This window comes from Camelus bactrianus, chromosome 6, assembly GCF_048773025.1.
Source record: "Camelus bactrianus isolate YW-2024 breed Bactrian camel chromosome 6, ASM4877302v1, whole genome shotgun sequence".
Taxonomy (NCBI): domain Eukaryota; kingdom Metazoa; phylum Chordata; class Mammalia; order Artiodactyla; family Camelidae; genus Camelus; species Camelus bactrianus.
The window spans coordinates 71,992,370-72,013,181 of NC_133544.1; the positions used below are offsets into that span (position 1 = coordinate 71,992,370).

General features: G+C 56.1%; 1 protein-coding gene across 2 annotated transcripts; it reads right to left on the minus strand.

Moving 5' to 3' along the window:
• Nucleotides 1-1,506: 1,506 nt before the first annotated feature.
• PLCB2 (phospholipase C beta 2) lies at nucleotides 1,507-20,812 on the minus strand. Of its 2 annotated transcripts, XM_074365900.1 has the most exons (32): nucleotides 20,434-20,808; nucleotides 17,063-17,140; nucleotides 16,339-16,407; nucleotides 15,542-15,682; nucleotides 15,329-15,408; nucleotides 15,192-15,245; nucleotides 15,012-15,087; nucleotides 12,738-12,838; nucleotides 12,415-12,581; nucleotides 12,178-12,324; nucleotides 11,854-12,011; nucleotides 11,495-11,577; nucleotides 11,150-11,234; nucleotides 10,385-10,547; nucleotides 10,149-10,276; nucleotides 9,957-10,053; nucleotides 8,929-9,013; nucleotides 8,676-8,800; nucleotides 8,008-8,162; nucleotides 7,310-7,474; nucleotides 6,643-6,742; nucleotides 6,054-6,158; nucleotides 5,791-5,885; nucleotides 5,577-5,652; nucleotides 5,269-5,313; nucleotides 4,915-5,161; nucleotides 4,660-4,825; nucleotides 4,475-4,551; nucleotides 4,289-4,384; nucleotides 3,676-3,733; nucleotides 2,954-3,040; nucleotides 1,507-2,599 (listed from the first exon to the last, which is right to left on the minus strand). In XM_074365900.1, the coding sequence occupies exons 1-32, from the start codon at nucleotides 20,515-20,517 to the stop codon at nucleotides 2,396-2,398; spliced, it is 3,597 nt and encodes a 1,198-aa protein (XP_074222001.1). In that variant the 5' UTR covers nucleotides 20,518-20,808; the 3' UTR covers nucleotides 1,507-2,395. The 2 variants fall into 2 exon arrangements, 1 of the variants encoding a protein (XP_074222001.1); XR_012507625.1 differs by lacking the exons at nucleotides 1,507-2,599; nucleotides 2,954-3,040; nucleotides 3,676-3,733; ... (4 more) ...; nucleotides 5,269-5,313; nucleotides 5,577-5,652 and having other exon boundaries at nucleotides 6,643-6,713; nucleotides 20,434-20,812.

Here is a 20,812-nt window from a genome sequence, read left to right on the forward strand (position 1 = left end):
TCAGCTCAGCAGGGTTGGGCCTGGTGGCACGTGGCTGGGAGATCCACAGAGCTAGAGAGGGGGGTGCAGGGGGTGGGGTGAGTCAGCAGGGGACTCTGGCATCTGAGTCAGCAGTGGGATTGGGAAGGGGGTAGGGACCCTTCTCTTTATGCAAAAGGTGAAACTGAGGCATGCCTAGTGCATAGGGCACCTGGCCCCAGCCGGAATGGAACCCAGGTGCTTCCCTTGCCCCAGTGCCCTGAGGGAGGGCATCTACTCTTCCTCTGCACATCCCCTGCGGTCAGATTAATTCACCTCCTGGGCCTGAGGACTATGGCAATTTCCCAGGGGCACCCTGCCCTTTTTCCAGAGGACAGAAAGCAGGGAGGTGGGAATTTGCCCTGGCCTCCTGGGAAGCCTCCAGCCTGCTGTGCAGAGGCCTCTCCAGGAGGCAGGATTGCATCCTCTTCCCCATTCCAGGGCTTCTCAGCCCCAGACTGGAGGCCTAGAGACTCTGCCTGGCTTGCCTGAGGGGTGAAGAGAAGGCAGTCTTCATCCCTCGAGCAGTCATTGGCCAAAGCTGGGGGCTAACCAGTGCTCCCTGTTTGGCATTGGCTCTGGCTAATGCCCCCATGCCCAGGTCAGTGAGTTCCTCTAGGCCTGGATCCTCACCCCTGAGGGGTTCTACGCCTGGGTTGGGGAGGCGCTGAGGTCTCAGCTGCAGGGCTGATGACAGGGCGCTGCTGCTCTGGGTCATAGATGTCCCGCTCTGGGTTGTAGATACCCCACCCTGGGCTGTCTCCAGTGTGCCTGCAGTCTGATCAATGACAGGCCTTACTCCTGTGAATGAGCAGTCCCCCTAGCCTTACCCTGCAGCCAAGGACTGCTAGCATCCCAGAGGTTAGGCCCCCAGAGGGACGGGGGGGGAGGGGACTCCCGTTTATTTTCCGAAGGCACAGGTGCTCACAGCTAACAGCATTTGCTCTAACTCTGATAAGAAAACAACCTCTTCCCAGAATCAAACCCCACCTGGCGTCTCCCAAGCCAGTACCTGTCCCCATATGGGATTTGGGACCATGCCATAGGTGCAGTGAATAGCTGCCCAGAAGACTTTCTGCTACAAGTGTTGGGGCTAATCATAACTGCCACAGGGGCCCGAGAATCTGACCACTCCAATTCTGCCTAAAGGGGTGGCCTGAAGGTTTGTGATTCCCCAAGAGGGTGTGGACCACCTTTGCATGAGCCCTTCTGCTCCAGCCCTGAGGGTGGAGACAAGGAAGGACATCTGGGTGGGGAGTGAAGAAGCATGATATTATTCTCCAGGGGTTGCGGCATCAGGGCCAGCAGAAAGGGCAGTGAATCCTCAAGCCCAGAGGCAGAGCCATTCCACTGGGCTCTGGAAGGGACCTCACACTCAGCTCAGCTCTCAAGAATTTTTTTCCCCCAGTTCATTTCATTTGGGGAGCATTCCACTCCATAGGCTCCCATTTCTTAGCTGTAGAACAGAGGCCAGGATTAAGCAGGATATCTTGGAACAGGGTTGTTTAGTCAGAAGGAGAAAAATAAATAAAACCTCATTAAAGTCAAGAGAGAAAATGGTGCTGACCTTGTGAGGCAACCTGAGTTGGGGCCCAGGCTGGGAAGTACCACCCCACTCCTCCGACCGAGGGAAAGAGGCGGCCTGAGCTCTTGGCACGAGAGCATATAAAAGACCTTCCTTCTCCCTTCACCCCCAGCACCAGTTGTCTCAGAGGCCTGAGGGCCACACAGCTGAGGGAGATTTTCCACATCAGCCTCCCATCCCCGACAGGCAGGAGGCAGGCAAGACAACTCAGCTGGGGTTTCTGGGAGTAGCTGTTTCCAGGGAGCTGGAAGTAGAGTCAGGCTCTGTACCAAGGAGCTGACAACAAGGCCAACTCAGTGCAAGCCTGAGATGGGGCCGAGAAGCTGGGGTGAGCCGCCCGCCTTATGGCAGGAGGGTTTGGAGTTTGGACCAGCTTCAACTACAGGTGCTAGAGTGGAGATTCCAGGCAGCCAGGCCTATTCCTCCAGGTGAGGAAACTAAGTCTAGAGTGGCATGCTAGGAAAGGCAGAGTGGGGCCAGGACCCCATTTCCTACCTCCCAGTCCATATTCTTTTGCCCTCAACAAATAGGTGACACTTAGAGGAGGAAGAGAAGGAGGAGCAGGAAGTCAGCTTGGAGAGGACCTCTAGGCCCCAGATGGGCCCCTGCCCTGATGGTACCTGGTTCTTGCCTCCTCCTTAGCCTGCCTGTTGAGGACGGGGTTCTAGTGTCCAAGGGAGCCCCAGCTTCCTGCAGCCTCACAGTGCTGGGGCCCTTTCCTCCAGGGGGGATGGAGCCACATCCCAGAGAAGGGCGAATGTCCTTGCAGAATGTCCCAATCGGATGAGGGCATCAGAGGCGGCTCTCCTGGGCGTCTGCCTTCTTGGTGAGTGCGTCCTGCTCACACAGCTCCCTGGAGACCCCACAGGGCCTCTCAGGCTTGCCCTCCTCTGCAGAGGGGAAGCAGGCCCTGAGGCTGGCCTTCACCAACTCCTTCACGTCCACCTCCAGGCCCTTCATCCTGGCCTCATACTCTGCTAGCGCCTCCTGTTGGAACTGTGGGGACAGTGAGGACCAACGCCTGACTCAGGAGGGGCCACCTGTCCACTCTCCCTCCCCTGGACAGTAGAGAAAGGAGATGCCCAGACTGCTCAGACCTCCCAGGAGACTGGGGTGGAAGGTGGGGGTGGTGGAACCCTTCAGGGAGTCTCTCAGGATAGGGTGTGCCAACCGAGGAGAGAAATCTGCAGAGCTGCCTTATGACCCCTTGGGAACCAGATCCCTGACCCCCTGGTGAGGGGTGAGTGCTGCTCCCCTCACCTCCTGACTGGCCACTCCATGGAACCAGGCCCCTCTACACCCTGGAGCCAGGCCAGCTCTGCTGTGGGCCAGGGTAGTGGTCCCCATCACCTGCTTTTCCATCTCCCGGATCTGCTCCAGGCAGGCTGCCTGCTTCTCCTCCAGCTTCTCCTGGTGCCTCTCCAGGTTCTCATTCATCTGGGTGAGAGAGAGGCAGGGAATCAGGACAGCATAGGTAAGCAACCTGGGTTGGAATCCAACTACAATCCCAGTTAACCAGCTGTAAGACTTTGGACAAATTCCTTAACCACTGAGTAAAATAGTACCTATCTTGCTGGATTGTGAAGGATTATATGAGACAGTTCATGTGAAGCACCTGGCTTAGTGCCTGCACTAGGTCAGGCAGGTCTCAGGAACTGGCAATGCCGTTTCTGTTGTTAACAACCCCAAGGAGCTTTAGGGCCATTCTCAGCAGTGCTTTCCTTCCCCTTCTGACTCCCTGGAAGCCTGACTCAGGAAGCCCCCTTGCTCACCCTTACCCACCCCCCACCCCCAATCCCATCCTCCCCCAGCCCCTGTCAGCTGGCTCATATCATTTCCAGCTGGCCAGAGACAGACCTCTTTAGGCTGGTATCCCAACCTTCCCACAAAGGCCAGAACTCCAGATGGCCTAGAGGTCCCCTCCCCTGCACTGCCTCCTCCTCCCATCCATAGCTGCATGGGCCACTCTGGACAGGGTATCTCCTAAGGGCAAAGGAAAGGCCTGGAGCCACCCCTTCCCTGCAGGGAGAAAGGGAGAGAGAGAGTTTGAGAAGGATACAGCTCTCACACACCTGCTTGATGACCTGCACCACCTCCTGGATATGGGAGTTGTTAATCTCTCTCTTCAACCTGTTGCAAGGAACAGAGTTTCAGAGAGGGTAGGAGGCCCCTGGGAAGAGTTGGGTAAGACAAAGTCTCCACAGGGTGTGGGCAAAATGAGTACTCCATCATAGAACCATCTGTGGCTGGCATGCATCTATGGCTGGTCTGGGAACCAGCCAGATCAGCATGGGGACCCAAAGAGGATCTGAGGAGCCACTGGGAGCCCTGGGGGCCATCTGAGGAAACAGCTTCCTCACTAAAACGCACCGTCCTTAAAGGTGTGCATGCAAAAGTGCAGGTGGGAATCAGCTATTCCGATGTTTCACCTCTCTCTTTGCACACTTGATTTTCTCTTAAATTCTCCTCTCTGCTCAAATAGTGTTGGCATCTGTGTTTTGACTAAGGAGGATGTTCTCTGATCAGACGTGACAGAAGTAGAATTAACTTTCAAGGGCAGGAGGCAGGCACATCTCGGAAGCAAGTCAGGATCCACTTGTAGGGAGGCCCCTTCCCACTTGGAGTGGTTCCTGCTCAGCCCTGGGCCCTGCAGTTTGAGTCCTGTGCCTCTCCTCTAGGGCTCACCTCTCTTGAGCCATCTTGTCTGTGGTGACCTTGATCATGGCCTGTATCCGCTCCAGCCTCTTGGCCTCCAGCCTTTTCTTTACCTCTTTGGTGTCACTGCAGAGAAAGAGGCATCAGGGAGGTTTTGTGGGGCCTGAGCCCTCCTGGGAAGTTTTAGAGTCAGGCGTAGAAGGGAGGCCAGCATACATCTCCAAGGTCTCCTTGAGCGTCTTCAGCTCAGCAGCCTGTTTCTCTCTGGCCAGCTCCATCATCTTGGTCATTTGCTGCGGGAGAGGAAGGACGAGCTAAGCAAGAAGCCTCTTACCATACAGAGGGTGTGGTTGGTCTGGCCCGCGCTCTTTGCCCTTCAATCACCCGCCCCAACCCCGCACCTCCACCACGTGCTGCTCCTTGCGCTTCAAGATGCACTCGCACTGCTCCTCGCCCTGCTGCAGCAGCTCCAGCTCCAGCCTGTCCTTCAGCTCTCGCACGCGCGTGTCCGTGCCCTCGGGGCCCTCGGCCGGCAGCGCCCGAGCCGTGTCCTCGCCCGGCAGGGTCCTGCGGCGACCACGTGGGGCAAGCCCTGACTGAGCCCCAGGCCGCCCGCGCCCGCGCCGCGGAGGGCAGGATGCCGCCGCCGCCCTTACCTCTTCTTGCGGGAGCCCTTGCCCGGGCCGAGCTTGCTGCCCCGGGCCCCGCCGCCGCCGCAGCCGCCGCCGCCCCCCGCGCCAGGCGGCCCGAGCTCAGCCAGCTGCGCCGCGCCCCTCTGCAGCAGCTCCTCCCAGCGCCGCGTGCCGCGCCGCTCCAACTCCCGCAGCTCCTTCTCGTGCCGCCGCTGGAGCTTCACGACGCCCTTCAGCTTCCGCAGCTCCTCCAGGCTGGCGGTCTGCGGCTCTGCGGGGGCCCGGGTGAGGCGCGGCGCCGCCGCCCGGAAGCCCCCCAGGAGTCCCCGACCCTCCCCAGGCTCGACCCCAACATCAATCGCACTCAGCAGGCCTTACCCGCAGCTTCTTTCGTGGTCCCCTCCTTGGCCTTGGACCCGGCTGCTGCGAGAGCCAAAGAGAGGGCTCACAGGTGCCCTGCGGGCCCCTGGGCTCGGCTCCTCCCCCCACCCACCCCCGTGGGTGGCGGTGTGGGCCCCCTGCAGAGCTCTTCCCCAGCACCGAAGCTTCACATGCAGTGTTCCCTCCCCGGGTGAAAATCTTAATTTTTTTTTTTTAAAGAGCTGACCCCAGGCTGGGATGTGCCTACCGGTACAGGGGAGAGGTTGAGACCCTTTCAGTATGTGGAAAGACCCGGCAGTGCATACCTGCTGACCCGTTGCTTGTTGGGGCTGATGCCTCATTGACATGGCGGGCAACTGGGCTTCCGAGAGGAAAGGGATTCTGCGTCGGGAGAGCATGTCAGGAAGGTGGCTCCAACAGCCTCTCTCCCTGAGCCTGGGACTCTACCCACTTCCTCATCTTCCCACAGAGAGGGCATAGCTTGTGGGGGTCCCTGGCAGTGGACCTGGCAACACAGACCTCAGGCAGGCCTCTCATGGCTTCCTTGAGCTTCACAGACTTCTTATCATGGGCATTGAAGAACTTGATGGGATTGGCGAGGGCCACGGTGAGATCTGGGTGCACAGGGACATCATGGGCCTGGTAAGGAGATGTACCTGGAAGCCTCCCCCATCCTCACCTACCCCAGGATACCCTATCCTGCCCGACTCTGGAGGCTGGGTTGAGGAGAGAGGAGGGAGAATGGACAGCCTGGGTCTCCCAGAATTCCATGGGCCTCCTACCTGCCCAGGTGTCAGGTACATAGTCCTTCATCTCTAGGAAGACAAAGAGCGCAGGCATGGTGAGGGGCATGTTGCTCTCACTGTGCAGGCACAGATGGTGGTATCCTGTGGGACATGACAGGATGGGCAGTGAGCCAGAGCCCACTGCTGCCCAGCACTGCTCATGAGCAGCCCAGCACTCAAGACTTCTGGCTTTAGTCTGGTTCCTGGCTGTGTAATCTTGGGCAGTAGACTTTAAGTCTCTGAGACTTTCCTCATCTGTGACATGGGGATAATAGTGTCTACCTCATGTGGTTATTGTTAGGATGAAATGAGAATGTGTTATAAGCCCTTAAAGCATTTTAAGTGCCCAATAAATGTCAGCTACTTGGGAAACTGTAGTTTCAGAAAATTACAGACATTCTGTTAAGTGGGCAGAATCCCCACCTCCGTCAGTTTCCTGGAGAGGTACTATTCCTAGCCCGCTTTTTCGGGCTGTTAACAGGAGAAGGCCACCTCCCTGAAGCTGCCCCACCCTCTGGATAGGATTCTGATGCTGGCCTTGGCCTCAGACCCATTGGGAACAGCAAAGAAGGGCCCCTATCCTTACCAGAATTCAGGGCATTGATGGGGATGATGCGATGTCCAAGAAACTTGTTGCCTTCCTCCATCACAGCCACCCTGAGGGAAGCCAGCTCAGGCATTAAGATCTGGGGAGAGTTCAGGATGGGACAAGCTGCAGACAGGAGAGGGTGGCCAAGCTGCCCCATCCCTCACTCAGAAGTCTAGAGTTGGCCTGAGAACATGACAGTTGTTACTGGATTGGGTGAGGACAGAGGGCACACTCTTAAGCCATGCACATAGACATCCTCACAGCTCATGACATGGCTGCTCCACACAAGACAGAAGGGCCGGATATGCAGCTCAGGGCTCCAAGGGTTTTGTTGCAGACAGCCCTTGGCAGCTTTGCCAACAAGTATCCAATGGGAGCAAAAGACCCTCGTAACTCCATTGGACCCTGTACCCTGGTCTGGAAGTTCACATTTCTGTCTCTAATCCCAACATGAACACTCATATACATACACACATGTGCACACACACAAAACCTGCCCACAAAGTAAATTTCTATAAACTTTGTACTCTAGAACCTCAGGAGGTCAGACAGGGGTGGGGAGAGGAGCAGGCTCAAAGAACTCCCTTTAGGTATTTCCTCTTCTACAAGTAGAGACCAAGAACTAGGAACAGATCCCAGCCCCTGCCCTGCCCCAGCCCCCCACCTTCTCAAAGACAAAGGGCTCCTCCTTCCAGACAGGATTGATGGAGTTGGTAGTGGGTGACGGCTTGGTCCGATAGCGCCTCTTGGTGTCTCCAGGAAGGCCAAACAGCTCCACTTCCACATAGGTGCGCACACTGCGCTCTGACAGGAACTGCCCAGAGATCACCTGGAGGTGGGGGGCCCGTGGGAGGCCAGCATCAGCTCCCGTACCCAGGCCATTCCCCAGCTCCCCTAGCTGAAACATCCCTTCTTGGGTACTGTGAAGATCCTCCTCAACTCTAGCCACAGAGTAGAGGCTGTGTGGCTTAAGGGTGACAGCTCAGCTCTGGTTCCCAGGGTGATTCCAGCATTCAGGGATCAGGTGTGGGCCACTTCACCTTCCCTTCCCAGCAAGGAGGGAACAGAGCCCTCCCCCAGGGCCTGGGGCTCCTGCTGCCCCACTCTGCCCACTCTTCTCCCCTCCCCCACCCCAGCCTCAGCCCTTCCCCTTGGTTTCCATGGGGACCCAGAGGCAGCCTCCAGTGCTGAGGAGGAGGCAGTTTCCAAGGCAACTTGCTACTGCAAGGACTGGTTGGGACTGAAGTTTTCAGGATATCAGGGGAGGGGGTTGGGAATGGAAGAGTGTCTTTCTCCTCAAGACCTGTGTCTTTCTCCTCAAGACCCCAGCCCCCCGGCCACTTGTCCACCTCAGGGCCTTGCCGTAATGGAAAGGGTGGTGGCTACCACCACGTCAATGCGGTCCACTGAGAAGGGGTTGAACTGCTTGTCCGGCCGACGCATGAACTCATGCTTGAGGAGGTAACCACTCTGCCCATTGAATTCGAAGAGTGCCATGTTCTGCTGCATGGGCAGGTCTGGAAGGACAAGGGCACTCAGTGAGTGCTGCCCGGCTCTGGGTCTGCACACAGCCTCTCTTTCCCCATTTCCCAGCCTTTCCCATCTCGTGAATAGGGAGGCTGGGCAGACCATGATAATGAGGGTTTTTCATGGCCCAGCCTTGGTTCCTTAGGGTCTCATCTCTCAGGAAGGGCCCACAACCTGGAGTCAGCAGGAGCAAAGCCACGACCAGTTTTCAAGCTCATAGTGGGAGCTGAGGCCAGTGGAGCAGGTGTTCCCACAGACCCACCTGGGCAGAGCAGCCAAAACCCATGCCAGCACTGACATCGTCACATGCACACTTATATATGTGCAGTCACATAAGTATGAGCTGTTGCACTCAGATCCCTAAACACACACACCTGCATGTGCACCCAGAGCCTCAACGAACATCAGGACACTCCAGTCTGTTGCAAAGCCCTCCTCCCCATCGATAGGGTACAGGTGGGAGGGGCAGGAGGAAGTTATTAAGGGCCTGAGTGTGCCCTCACCCATTGTCTGGAAGTTGAGAGCAACCATCTGACAACCGGCATTCCAGAACATCTGGGGCATATAGTTGGAGGAGTCCATGCGGGTGCCCTTGGGGTAGATGCGGCTCATCTGCCGCTTGTTGTAGCTGCCACAGAGTATAGGAGCCACGAGGCCGCCTGCGCTGGGAGGAACCCCAGCAGCCCCTGCTTGTCCAGGCCTTCCCCTTCCCCCTACCCCAACCAGGGACCCTGGCTATTGAGGTCTCAAGGATACTCCACAAACTGCACGGAGGCCTTGGAGAGCAGGTCATAAGCCTTGAGCTCTGTGAAGGAGGAGATGACATAACTTCGGTTCTTCTCTGTGCAGAGGAGAAAGAGGAAGGGGAGTCGTGTCAGGCTGTCCCATCTCTCAGACTTGCCCTGCCCTTTGACAGGGCTCCCTCCAACATAGAGATGTCCCCAACCTAGCATTTCCACTGAGGCCTGAGGGTCGAGGGGTCAACCCCAGGACATGGAATGTGCAGACCTGAGAGGAGCAGTGTGTGCTGAGGGTGAAGGGTATGCACAGGTATGGACAGGGGTGGGGTGTGTGCCTCTGTCCTGGAGCAGGGGTGCATGCCCTGGGTGCGCACAGAGGGTTGGAGGAACATGTGGGGATGAGCCCGGCATGCTGTGATGTGCAGGGAGCAGGGGCAGGGGTGAGAGGCAAGCAGCAAGGGTGGTGCATGCCATGGGTGGAAACAGGAGGGTGTGCAGGCTAGGGGTTCAGTGTTGCAGAGTGTATACAGAAAGAGGTGTTCATGTTGGGGACATGCACACGGGGTGAGAGGAACTCACTGTGCGCATGTCCGGAGAAGATAAAGGTAAACAGTGAGGGTGCACTCAGAAACGGAAGGGGACAGGGGGCAGATGTGCACTGGCTAGTTTCTTCACCCTCCACCCCCTCCCAGGAGCTCTCATGCCCCGGCGGCCACAGAACCTGCAAGAGGCTGCAGGATCCCCAGGCTGCCTGGCTGAGGAGGTCTTTCGTAAATGACCTGCCTGTCACCGACACACTCCAGAGCATTCTGCTTGGTGCCAAGTTCTCGGTACAGAGACAAGACACTGGGAGCCACTGCCACTTAAACAAGCCCTTTGCCTGGCTCCTCTTCTGGGTATATATAGACAGGGCCCCCAGCCCAAGGAAGGGGAGGATCCCCCTTGCTCTCACCCCTACTCATCAGGTGTCAGGACATACTTCCTAAGGGCCTTCTCCTGAACCTAGCCTACCCTCCAGCTTACCACCACCCCATGCTAACTTACGGGCAGAGAACTCGAAAGAGATGAACTTGGTAGGCTGGATGTAATTGACTAAGCTGGACATCTCCTTGTAAGCTGTCACCTCCAGGCCCGCTGTGCCCTAGGGAGGAGGGAGGAGGGTGGAGAAGAGGACAGTATAGAGCCAAGGGACATGGCCCATGCCCCCACCTGGAGGGCTCTGCAGTAGACACACACCTCATCTGACTGCATCTTCTTCATCTCCTCTTCATCCAGGTTTCCCGACTCCTCCTCCTCTTCCTCTTCCACCTCCTCGTCCTCCAACTCAGCCCCTTCCTCACCAGTCCACACTGCCTCCCTCAGCACTGGGGGCAGAGGGAGACCACACACCAGGCTGGCTCTCCCCTCCAGGCCCAGCCCCTCTCTCCCATTCCAGATGCTTCCCCACCCCCTCTCCTCCCAGGCCCACTTACCTGTGTCCTCTCCCACAGGGGCACTGGGTGGGCCGCTCCCTTCAGCATCCCCATCTGGCTCTTTGCTGGGAGCTGCTGGGCTAGAAAACTGGTTCTTCTTGTTCTTGATGAGGATCTTGCCTCGGAGATCCTCAGGACTGGGCAGGGGGACGCCTGGGTTCAGCTGTGGGAGAGAAGAGAGGGTCCTTAGCACCATCTCCTCACCTTTAGGGTGTAGCCTAAGCTCCTTCATACCAAGCTGCACTCCATCTGTCCGCTGCCTACTTTTCCAGCCTCACCTCTCATCACTCCCACCTTGTGCCCTAAACCCCTGCCTGATCCAACTTAGCTTCCCAGTGGTGTTTTTTCTCACCTAGTCCATCTGCCTAGAACACCCTTTCCCCATTCTCACCAAGATAAATCCATTATCTCCCTCAGTTTTCAGCGTAGCCATCACTTCCTCCAGGAAGCCTTGCCGGATTCCAAAGACCGAATCAGGACTCCCCACATACTCCCATAGTAGCCACTGGTTGTCATGGCCTGGTTACTTGTCTGCCTCCCCACCAGAGAGTTAGCAATCTGAGGACTGGGATGGCCCCTTTGTCACTAACATATCCCCCAAGCCCAGCACAGTGCCTGACACGTGGTCAATGATAGGATCCCAGCCCCAGAATCCTCCCAAATGAATCCTAGCATCCTCCTGGGACATCTGCCTCCTTAACCTGGCACCCTGCCCTGGGTCCCCAGCCCCAAGGCCCAGATGCCACCCCAGTGAAGTCCACTCACTGGGAACTTTTCCAGGGGCTCTGTGAGCAGCATATCCCCAAATATCGTCCGGCAATACTCAGCCATCTTAGCCTGTTGGCGGGGTCTGCAGGGAGCAGAAGCAAGGTGGGGTTCAGCAGCTCTGCCTGACCCTCTTGTCTGTTTTTCTGACACAGACTAGGGGCTCAGGAAGTTGGGGAGTCAGGGACACAGGCAGGAGATCCTAGAGTCCCAAGGAAATTTTTTTGAGACCTCGGAGAGAGCTGGAAGTCATGGTTTGAGGCTGGAGACAGTTGCAGGGAGGGCAGCTGTAGGCAGGAGATGGGGACAGGGTAGAGAATGAGGCTGGATGGCCTGGATACGCACGAATCCACGTGGTTTTCAAATGACAGGATGACTGGATAAGGGGAGGTCTTAAAGGCACTTTCTGCAATAGCTTCAATTGCTTCCTGGAGGAGAAGGGGACCCCATGGAGAGAATATCAGTGGTCCAGGCTTCCCCTCCCTTGGTGGCACCTTCCCCACTCCCCAGTTACAACACACTCATAGAACTGAATGGCCACTGTCAGCCTCCTATCTCCTCTGGTCCCCTTGAGTCCCCCACACTGGTCCAAGGCCTCCCAGCCATCCCTCCTCTCTGGCTTCACTCCCCCTATCCCCAGAAAGTTTGTGGCCTCTGCCCTTCCCTAGTGCCACTGCCACCAGCCTCCACACACCGAGTCTCACCTTGAAATAGATGTCTGTGGTCATGGTGAAGCCATGGGTGATGATGGGCTCCTCGTCGGTAGGCTTCCCCTTCCAGCAGTCCAGCTCCACACAGCGGCAGCCGGCCAGCAGCACCTGGCGGTACATCTCAGCAGAGGAGAGGCCTGAGAACTGGCCACCTGAGCCCGAGGGGAGGGGAGGGGCAAGGGCTTCACTCAAGGGCAGCCCGGCTCTCCCCAACCCGACTCCATCATGGGCTGTCCCGTGGGCAGCCCTCGCAGAGGATTCAGGGCACGGGAAGAGCCCCCATAAAAGGAGAGGTCTGCAGTGAGGTCGCCAGCCCACCTGTCAGGTAGGTGTTGTGTGAGGAGTTGATGAAGTAATGGTTGAGCGGCTGCGTCATGTCGTGGTGCAGCAGCAGCTTGTCCTGGGCCAGCACACTGTTCTCTGGCCCGCAGAGAAACCACACCATGCCCTCGGGTGACAGCTGGCCTGGGGGACAGGGGATGGTTGTCAGGGCGACAGCCCGGCCGCCGGGACAGGAGAGGACCGCAGAGGGTCAGAGGTGGCCTTGGTCCTCACCCCTCTGTATGTTAATGCCGCTGGGCTCGTACTTGTCGATGAGACCCTGCACCTGGTCAGGCCGCGCCGGCGGGAACAGCAAGGAGTTGAGCCGGGAGTCGCGCTGTTTCTGGTTGATGAATTTGGTCAGGTGCTCCTTGGTCATGTAGGGTTTGGCCTTGGCGTGGCTGCAGGCCAGAGAGGAGCACAGGTCCCCTCTACGTCCCCGGGGTCAGGGGGCGCTTAGACAGCCCCCTTCTCCAGCAAAGCCACCTCACTGTCAGCATGGCAGGTGGGAATTTTAGCCCCCACCCCTTGCCCACGCCCAGCCCCGTGAAGCTCACTAGGAAGTGAAGATCTCATCTATTTCTGGCCGAGGACAGAGGCTCATGAGAAAACTCTTGTAGACAGATTCTGGGAAGTCCTCAGGATTGATGGCATCATTCTGGGGGGATAAGAGTCACCTGATGACTCCTGCCCCCATCTTCTCAGCACTAAGAACCACCAAACGAGGCCCAGACCTGCTCGAGGGGGCCTGGTCAGAGGGAGGGCTCAGGGCAGACAAAGGAGCATCAAGGACACCCTGAGCACCTAATTTTCAAGGCTCTGGTTGCCTAGGAGAGCATCTTAGCTGGTCCGCTTTGCCTCTGAATTGACACAGGCTAGTGTCTTGACTGGGACGGGATTGGAACTAAGATTGACCGGAATGGGGAGAAAAAGTGGTCAGAAGCAAGTGGCACTGTTGAATAGCTAACCACAGAACCCCAAAATGTGTGAAGCAAAACTGGCAGAATTGAAGGGAGTAATAGACAATTCAACAATAGCTGGAAACACTGAAAAGCACAAGGAATAATAACAAAAAAGACTGATTAGATTTCATCCTAATAAAATACTTTAGTGCTCTGAAGGACATCATCAAGAAAGTGAAAAGACAACTCACAAAATAGGAGAAAATGTCTGCAAATCCGATGTCCCAGGGGCCAAGTCCGCAGTGTAAGACAGCCCAATTGGAAGATGGGCAATGGATTTGAATAGACATTTCTCCAAAGAAGATATGCTAATGAGCAATAAGCACATGAAGAGAGGCTCAGCATCTTTAGTCATTGGGGAAATGCAAATCAAAAACCACAATGAGATATAACTTCATTCCCACAAGTTGACTAAAGTTAAAAAAAGACAAAAAAAAAAAGACAGTAACAAGTGTTGGTGAGGATGTGGAGAAATTGGAACCCCATACAATGCTGGTGCGGTTGTAAAATGGTGTAGTCATTTTGGAAAACAGTTCGGCATTTCCTCAAAATGTTTAATATAGAATGACCATGTGACCCAACAATTCCACCCTTAGGTATGCACCCAAGAGACTTGAAAACATACATCCAGACAAAATCGTTCATAGCAGCATTATTCATAATAGCCACAAAATGGAAACAACCCAAATGTCCTTCAACTTCATGAATAGGTAAACAAGATGCGGTACATCCACGCAGTGAAATATTCCACAGTAAAAAGGAACGAAGTACTGATACATCCATGCCACAACGTGGATGAGCCTTGAAAACATTATACTAAATAAATGAAGCCTGACATCAAAGATCATGTATTGTATGATTCCATTTACATGAAATGTCCCAAATAGGCAAATCAATAGAGATAGAAACAGCAAGTAGATTGGTGACATTCAGGGATTGGTGGCATTACATTCCAGAAAAACCCATCAAATGTTTTCCAGGATCAACATCAGTCTTAGTTGGGAGCAGAGGCTCTGAGAAGGAGAGCTAGACTGGATCTCCCTGAGACCAGATCTTGGTCCCATCAGCTCCAAACAAAGATGGCTCAGTGGCCCCTACTAGGACACAGGAGAGCTGATAAATGAGGGGGACTTAGCCAAGGCGGAAGCGCCAGAGGTAGGAGAAAAGGAGGGTGGATGTGTACTGACAGCTGCAAGTGGTGCCCTCAGCAGGAGCCCATTCCCACCCTCTCCCCAACCCCATGCTTACATCCCCTGTGACTCACTGCTCAAGGGGTCACCAGCTCCGGAGAGCTGTGACTGTGGAGAAGTATTCCTCCTGGGATCCATGTGGATGGGTGATCAATGAGGTCTTAGTTTTATTTATTTATAATGTTCTAAATTCTTAACAGGAGAAAAGACCTCATGGGGTCCAGGTGGTGCTCTACACAAAGGCACTGGCCAAAGGAGGATTGGGGGCCGAGATCTACCCCTGGCCAGGCACAAACCCTGGCTCAGGGCTGCATCTGTCCTTTTATTAATTCACATAAGGCGCCTCAAGGGGTGACCCTGCATACAACTCATAATTAAAAATTACTTAAGTAAAATGAAGTGGAAAAAAATGTTTTCCTACATTGAGCTAAAGGGGTGCAGACCAACCTGCTCTGAATCCGGGCACCTCATCTCCCCTGCCCTGGCTCTGTCTCTGCACCTGGTATCAGGAACCAGTGGCTCTAGGGCTACCTGGCTTCTCAGGCTGCTGGCTGGGACTGTGCTGTCATTCCTGCCTCCCCACCCCACCCCCAGGTCAGCCCAAGGTGCCCTCTAGTCAGAGACAGCTCAGGTGAGAAGGGGAATTCTGAGGGTGGGCGGGGAGGCGGAGACTACTCACCTTGCCTTTTGGGAGGTGGCAGGTGCTCAGAGCAGCTTCTACCCGCTTGCGGTCAGCAGGAAATATCTGGAAAAAACTGTAGAAGCAGAAAAAGGTACCAGGCAAAGAGAGGAGTCAGGCCTGCAGAGGGAGGGCTTTGGGGAGCTTGGAGGACATGTGGGGAATGTAGGGGAGACTCACTTCTTCACGGGAATCTTCCCCTCGGGGTTGAGCTGCATCTTGAGCTTCACCAGGCTGGTGGGCAGAGAGCAGCATGTCAAGGCCCAGGCCTGGGGGACTTAGCCCCACTCACTAAGGCCAGGCAGGCCGGCACTTACATCTTGTCCAGAAAGGTGAGGCGGGAGGCGTTGGCCGTCAGCGGGTGCTTGACCAGGGCCAGTACATCTTCGGCCCAGTTCTGCAGGACCCGAGTGCACAGCAGTCAGACCCCTGACCACAAAGGTGCCCCCCGGCCCCGTGGCCCAGGCCTGTCTCTTGGCAAGTCAGGGCTATCCCAGGTGCCAGCCCCTGGCCAGGTGCCCCCGCTGCACCTTGCCCACGTTCTCCTTGTAGGAGACGAAGTTATGGAAGGTTAGATCCACCATGTCAGGGCCGGACACCACAGTGAGTGTCTTCAGCAGGAAGTTGTTGTCAGGAAAGTCCATGTTGAAGACATCCCGGAGCTTCTGGCTCTGCAGCAAGTGGTGATGTGGTTAGGATCAGAGGGGCACCCCCGTCCCCCCTCTATTGTGGCTCTCCCAGTCTTTCCCCGTCAGACACTCGAAACATGGCCGCCTGGGGTGCAGCCCTGTCCGTGCCCATCTTAGGAGCCACAGGCCTCGGCATCTTCCTGCTCTGACTCCAGGTGCGAAGGTGGGGAGGCAGAGGCCCACAGAAAGGGATTAACCAAGGCTGTGGGGGCTGGGAGTTCTGTGTATTTGGTTTGCCATTTTTCATTTGAAGATGAATTCTTAGTTTCCAGTCTCAGGGAATCCTGCGTCCCATCAATCCCTTCCTCCCATTTTCCTACCAGCATTAGGCAAACACAGGCAAACCAGTCGGGGTGGAGGAGGGGAGTTGCAAGCAACTCCTCCCAGACAGCCTGGGGTGCGCGAGGGGCAGGCGTTGGCCACACAACATTTCCATTCACTGTGCCCTGATAGCCAAGCCCTGGCAAGCCAGAGAGCAGCCATGCCCCTTCCCTGGCTCAGGGGGAGACCCTCTGCTCAGTGCAGGAACCCTTCCCCTCGCTCCAGAGATCAGGCTCCCCGCCCCCACAGGGACTCCTGCCCCAGCCCCATGGAGCTGGTGGTTGTGCTGAGCCTGGGCTGCTACTGGGCCCACTTACCTTGGGCAGCTTGGCAAACTTCCCAAAGCGGGTGTCCCGGATGCTGGTGATATCCAGAAACTCCATCTCCTGGGAGAGGCAAAGAAGGGATGTGGACAAAAACGTCAAGCCAAGAACAAAGAGCGGTGGGGAGGGAGCTTCATACCCCTTCACGTCTTGGCCAACTGCCCTGTCTATATGCCAAGGCTGTGTGGGGCCTCCCAGACCCCAACCTTCCTTTCCAGAGATTGGGTTCTCCCTACTCATAGTGACCCTCCTGCCTTCCTCTCTGTCCACTCCTCCTCTAGCCACTCGAGTTACTCAGGAACTATGACCTCCAGTCTCCCCTGCACCATCCTGGACTCTCCCCGGGGTCCCCATCCCTTCCTTCTGCCCAGGTGCTGAGGCCCTTCTCTTAGCCTCAAGTTTACCCAGAACCACAGGCAGGGGATCAGCCTTCAACAGCAGCTCTTATTCCTTTCTCCCTCACCCTCTCCCTCTCTCTGTCTCTCCAAGGGATGCAAAGGTTGGAGCATCTGGGCCCAAGGAAGCCACGGTTGGAGTGACTGCATCCTCCCTCCCAAAGCAAATAGCCCCTGCCCACAGGAGATTCCCCCAGAGCCACCCTCACAGGTCATTCTACGCTCCTGGCATCCACATCTCCACCCCAGCATCAAGGGGCTGCTTGGACTCAGTGGATCAGCAGGACCCATGGTAGGGCCATGGTAGGCAGAAGCCGCCTCACCTTACTCTGATATGTCCAGTATAAGTAGTAGCCCTTGGGGTCCACACGGAGAATAACTGGGGAGGCTATTGTCGTTTCCTGCAGAGAGAAGGAGTCAGCTCCCTGATCTGAGACTTCAGGCCAATCTTTCCTGGCCCAGGCCAGGAGTTTCAGAGCTCACCATCTGTCCAGGAGGTGGCTGTCCCAGGAATCTGCAGGCATTTCCCTTTGTTCTCCAGAGCTAAGGGCTGAGCATGAGCCTTAAAAACTCTGAAGCAGGGGTGGGGAGGGGTAGTGGATTGGAGATGACCCTTCTGGAAGAGAGGAGGGTTCCCCTCTAAATCTCAAATAGTTTCTTCCTCTAGGCCCCAAGAAGGGTCTTGGCCCTCACCCTGCCTGTTTTCAAGGCCCACAGCTCAGCCAAAGTGGTAGAAGTTCCCTCCCCAAGACTCCGTGCTACCCCCAGGAGAGCTCAACATGGTGAGCGCCAAGAGTCCAACTCCCGCACCAGAGCCTCACTTCCCACTCGCCCAGTCCTCCCCTCCATGAATCCCCCCACCCCACCCATCCAACTGTCCCATAGACAACCAGTGCCTCCAGGCCTAAGCATCCAATCACTCCTGGCTGAAATACCATCAAAGGACAGCTTCTGAAAAGCCTTTCCAGAAAGATGCTGCTACAGTGGAGTAGGGGTGAGTTCTCAGACCTAGGAGCCCATCCGGGAAATTCCCCAGGGTCTCCCGCTTCCCCTGGGGAAAAAATCCTGTCCTAGACCATGAGCTCCACGCCCCAGGTTTGCTAAAGGAGTGAGTGAATGAAGAATGAACTCACTTCTGAATTCCTGCTCCACTCACAGAGCACACAGACTCCCTTTTTTTTTTTTAATGGTCTTTGTGTGCATGAATAACAAGACATTAAAATTGAAGTTTCCAACAAGGTATGGTAATTAATGCACACCATACCAGACCAAATGCAGAATTCACAAAGGAAATGGTCCAGAAAAAGGTTCTCAGATCAGGGGTGGCTAGAGTATAGGGGAAAGAGAACACTGTGTGAGGAAACTAATTTTGGAGAAAGCTGTATTATAAGCTCCATTCTCTTCCCTCCACCAAGGAGGGTTGGAGTGCCTGACCCCTCATGTTAAGCCTGCACTTGGAGAGCTTTTGTCACCCCTGCAGTTGTGGGGAATAACAGACTGGGGTCTGACTCCCGCCCAGGAGATCAGGTGGGTGACAGGTGGGCTGACTGTCAGAGACAGAGAGACGCTGGCGTGTTAGGTGAGCTGGAAGCCTCAGAGTCTCTGGGGCAATGAACCCATGAGTATTTGCTGGGTCCAGAGGGGGCCTGTGGGAGAGACAGACAAACAGTCCAAAGCTGCAGGGAGCGGAAGGCAGTAACTGGATTCTGAGGGGCTGAAGAAGTAATTGCACGTGACCTCCTGAGATCAAGGTGGCAGAAGGACCCTAAGCAAGAGATCCCACGCTCAGGGGGAGGGTCTCCTAAGAGTCCTCAAAAATATTCCTGAGAGAAATCGTAAGCCTTGCCCTTTTGCCAGGCCCAGTTTATGATAGCACCTGCTCAATTAAAAACTTTGGTACCCCATTCCTTCCTCCCTCCCTGCACCCCATCCCAAGCAGTAGAAGAGGAGCAGAGAGTCCTCCCACAGGCCTTTCCAGAGGTTTCCACCTGAAACCATTCTTAGATGGAGGTGGGGCAGATGTCATTCTAAATTAAGGTTGGAGTTTTGAGTTATAACTAGTTTCTGAAGTAAGACTGGGCTTTTTGAGGAAAGATGTCCCTAGACTTGTCTGTTCGCCAAGAGCAAACGGAATGTCTTGAGACTGGCTGTTTCCTTCCGTGGGTTGTAGGGGAGCTTCTTCCACAGAATACATTGTAAAGGGGCTGTGGGACACAAAATTAAGTAGGGAGTTGATTACTTCCTGTGCATTGTGCTTATCCAATACCTAGGTCATCTACCAACTAGGCTGAAGGCAGTCTGAGAGCAGAGCCCTGTCAGGCAGTTACACGTGACCCCTGACTGGACGATTCCTGCTCGTGGGAGGTAGGATCCAGGACCCTGCGGTGCCCTGCCTTGGGAAGGGCAGCTGGCCAGCCAGGTACACAGATGCTGGCTTGCAGAGAAGGCTACTTCGAACGTCCCCATCCCTAATGACCCTCTGCTCCATCAGGTCACACACATTTCCCAGAGGAACCGAGAGAGGCCACTTCACGTTTCATTCTGAGCCACTTCCCTCATTCTACAGGCTCCTGGGACATAGCTCCACCATGCCACAGTGACCACACCACTCCGGAGGAAGCAGAAAGCATCTCGCCATGGGGCCCCCTCCCCATAGTCATGGCAACCAAATTCCAAATTTCTCAGCCTAGCTGAACCCAGAAGGACTGAGAGCCTTAACTAACAGACCCAGAGCCCCGTCTTCCCCCCTGTAAGGAGGATGAATCAGCCCTAAGGGCCCTTCCTCCCCTATCAGGGCCTTCAGGTTCCCTTCCTGGGACCAGCCGGCTCTGACTCTCACACTGGGCCAGCCCAGCAGCCTCCCCTCCCTGAAGGAGGGGCCCTATATTGTTCTCATTGGTCCAGAAGAATCCCTGGCCTGTGGCAACACACACATTTTCAGCGTCTAGGAGGACCAGAGGCTGGGAAGCAGGCCCCGGTTTGGGAAGGAGCAGACACAGTAGAGATGGAAGTGCAGGGCAAAGCATGGCTTCTCCCTTCCTTGCATACAGGCCGGCATCAGGGAGCCAGGCTGAGAGCAGAGGGCTGAAGCAGAAGTCTATCCGTTCCCTCCCGGTCCCTGGGAGCAAAGCCTCCAGTTCTCACTTGGGGTCCAGGGGCCTTCTGTGGCTGCCCCACAGCAGCTGGGGGAGAGTCGAGCTTCCCTGGGACAGGGCCAGGGCCAAGTGGGAAGCGGTGAAGATTCCAGTTCGGGCATCTCGCTGGGGCAAGAGTGGGCTGTCTGTGCTGGGAGCAGGCACCTGGCTCACCTCTGCTTCTGGCCCTGCTTCAGCTCTGGGGCCACTTTCCTCCCACCACTGCTGAGACCAGGAGCAAGAAACTCTGCTCTTCTTGGGAGCTTTGGCGAAGGACAGACCCAGACCCAAAGAAACTTCCTCCCATGACCACCCAGACAGGCACCCTGTTCCCACATCCAGATACAGAGCCATAGCCCTGGCAGCCCCAGGACATGGGCTCAGGGCACGCACCCTCACCCCTAGCTTTGTTTATCTGGGCAGTTGTGTCAGCTGCCTGGCCAAGCCACCCAGGCACCTGAATCCTGGCAGACTTAAACCAACCTAGACCCCTGGCAAAGCCCCTAGCAGCCCTCCCACCACCCCAGCACCCCACCAGCCCTCGGCCCGGCCCCACTCACATCGTCCCATTTGATGAAGCGCTCCCCTTGGCTCAGATAAGCCTTCACCTTTGGGGGCAGCAGGACAGGGTTGAGCAGAGACATGGTGCCAAGTGTCCCTCTTTGGAGAGGCTGGGCAGGCACAGCACCGCGGGCAGAGGGAGGGGCGGAAGGAGGGCGGGCAGGAGAGTAGCCTGACTGGGCTCACATGGCACCCGCCCCGGAGCTGGTCCGGAAGTCTGGGTGCTCTTATAGCCCCTAGGGCACAGTGGCAGGGCGCAGAGCTGAGTGCTTTGGCCAGAGGCCCATCTGCCTTTTAAATCAGCCTCCTCCCGCCCGCCTGCAGTAGGGGTCTGTGGTTGCTGCTCCTGCCCAGGGAGGCCGGGCTCCCCTCCTCAAA

What these genes read in the sequence shown, in the direction of transcription:
- PLCB2 (XM_074365900.1), bottom strand. Translation starts at nt 20,517, where the DNA reads ATGTCTCTGCTCAACCCTGTCCTGCTGCCCCCAAAGGTGAAGGCTTAT. An exon ending in ACAAGGAGAACGTGGGCAAG is followed by an intron (nt 15,409 to 15,541) that starts GTGCAGCGGGGG and finishes CGGGTCCTGCAG; the next exon opens with AACTGGGCCGAAGATGTACT. An exon ending in TCTCAACTTCCAGACAATGG is followed by an intron (nt 8,163 to 8,675) that starts GTGAGGGCACAC and finishes TTGTCCTTCCAG; the next exon opens with ACCTGCCCATGCAGCAGAAC.